This window comes from Microtus ochrogaster, chromosome 7, assembly GCF_000317375.1.
Source record: "Microtus ochrogaster isolate Prairie Vole_2 chromosome 7, MicOch1.0, whole genome shotgun sequence".
In the NCBI taxonomy this organism is placed as follows: Eukaryota; Metazoa; Chordata; class Mammalia; order Rodentia; family Cricetidae; genus Microtus; species Microtus ochrogaster.
The window spans coordinates 25,806,187-25,806,910 of record NC_022014.1 but is presented as its reverse complement, the minus strand read 5'-3'; the positions used below and the strand labels follow the sequence as shown (position 1 = coordinate 25,806,910).

At 42.0% G+C, this 724-nt stretch overlaps 1 protein-coding gene across 1 annotated transcript in view; it reads left to right on the top strand.

Moving 5' to 3' along the window:
* Itgae (integrin subunit alpha E) overlaps positions 1 to 724 on the top strand; it is a 46,973-nt gene that overhangs the window by 42,596 nt on the left and 3,653 nt on the right. Inside the window, exon 29 of the mRNA XM_005350273.2 lies at positions 272 to 367. Coding sequence (XP_005350330.1) covers positions 272 to 367 — 96 coding nt within the window. The remainder of the gene's footprint in view (positions 1 to 271; positions 368 to 724) is intronic.

The following is a 724-nucleotide window of genomic DNA, read 5'->3' as shown; positions in this document are numbered from 1 at the left end:
TGGATGACCGACTGTTTTAGATGAACTGTCCAAAGCTGATGCTGGGAGGAGGTTGTGGCACGATGTCAAGAGTAAGGGAAAAGAAGTTGGGGAATGACTACAGGCTTGTGACTCGGATAGCTATGTGATGGCTGCGACCTTTACAGAGGCTAACGGAATACTGGAGAGGGAATATATTTGAAGGGAAGATGGTTGAAACTCTCCTAAAACAATGAGTTCATATCTAAAATGTTTTGAGTTCCTCCACACCCTACCTTTCTCCAATTTATAGTTACTAAAAGATGTAACCGAACTGCAGATACTTGGTGAAATAACGTTCAACAAATCTCTCTATGAGGGGCTGAATGCAGAGAACCACAGAACGAAGGTAACTCCTGCTGTTTTCTGGTTAGTCTTCTGGGGAAACTGCTGTCATTTCTGACCTTGGCTACACTGCCATCTGCCCTTGTGACCTTGAGCTTCTGCCTCTGTTTGTTCTTCTGTGAAACAGGAATCAACAACAGTGTGTACTTAAAAAATTAATTGATTTTGAAAATAACTTAGGAAATAGCTAAAACATTTCCTACATGAGAAATTTTTGTGTACCTAACAATGTCTTCCTAGTATATAACATTCGTGTCTGTCACAGTGTTGATCAGGAGCTCACAGTGTCTGTCACAGTGTAGAGCAGAGGCTCAGTGTCTGTTACAGTGTTGAGCAGGAGCTCACAGTGTCTGTTACAGTG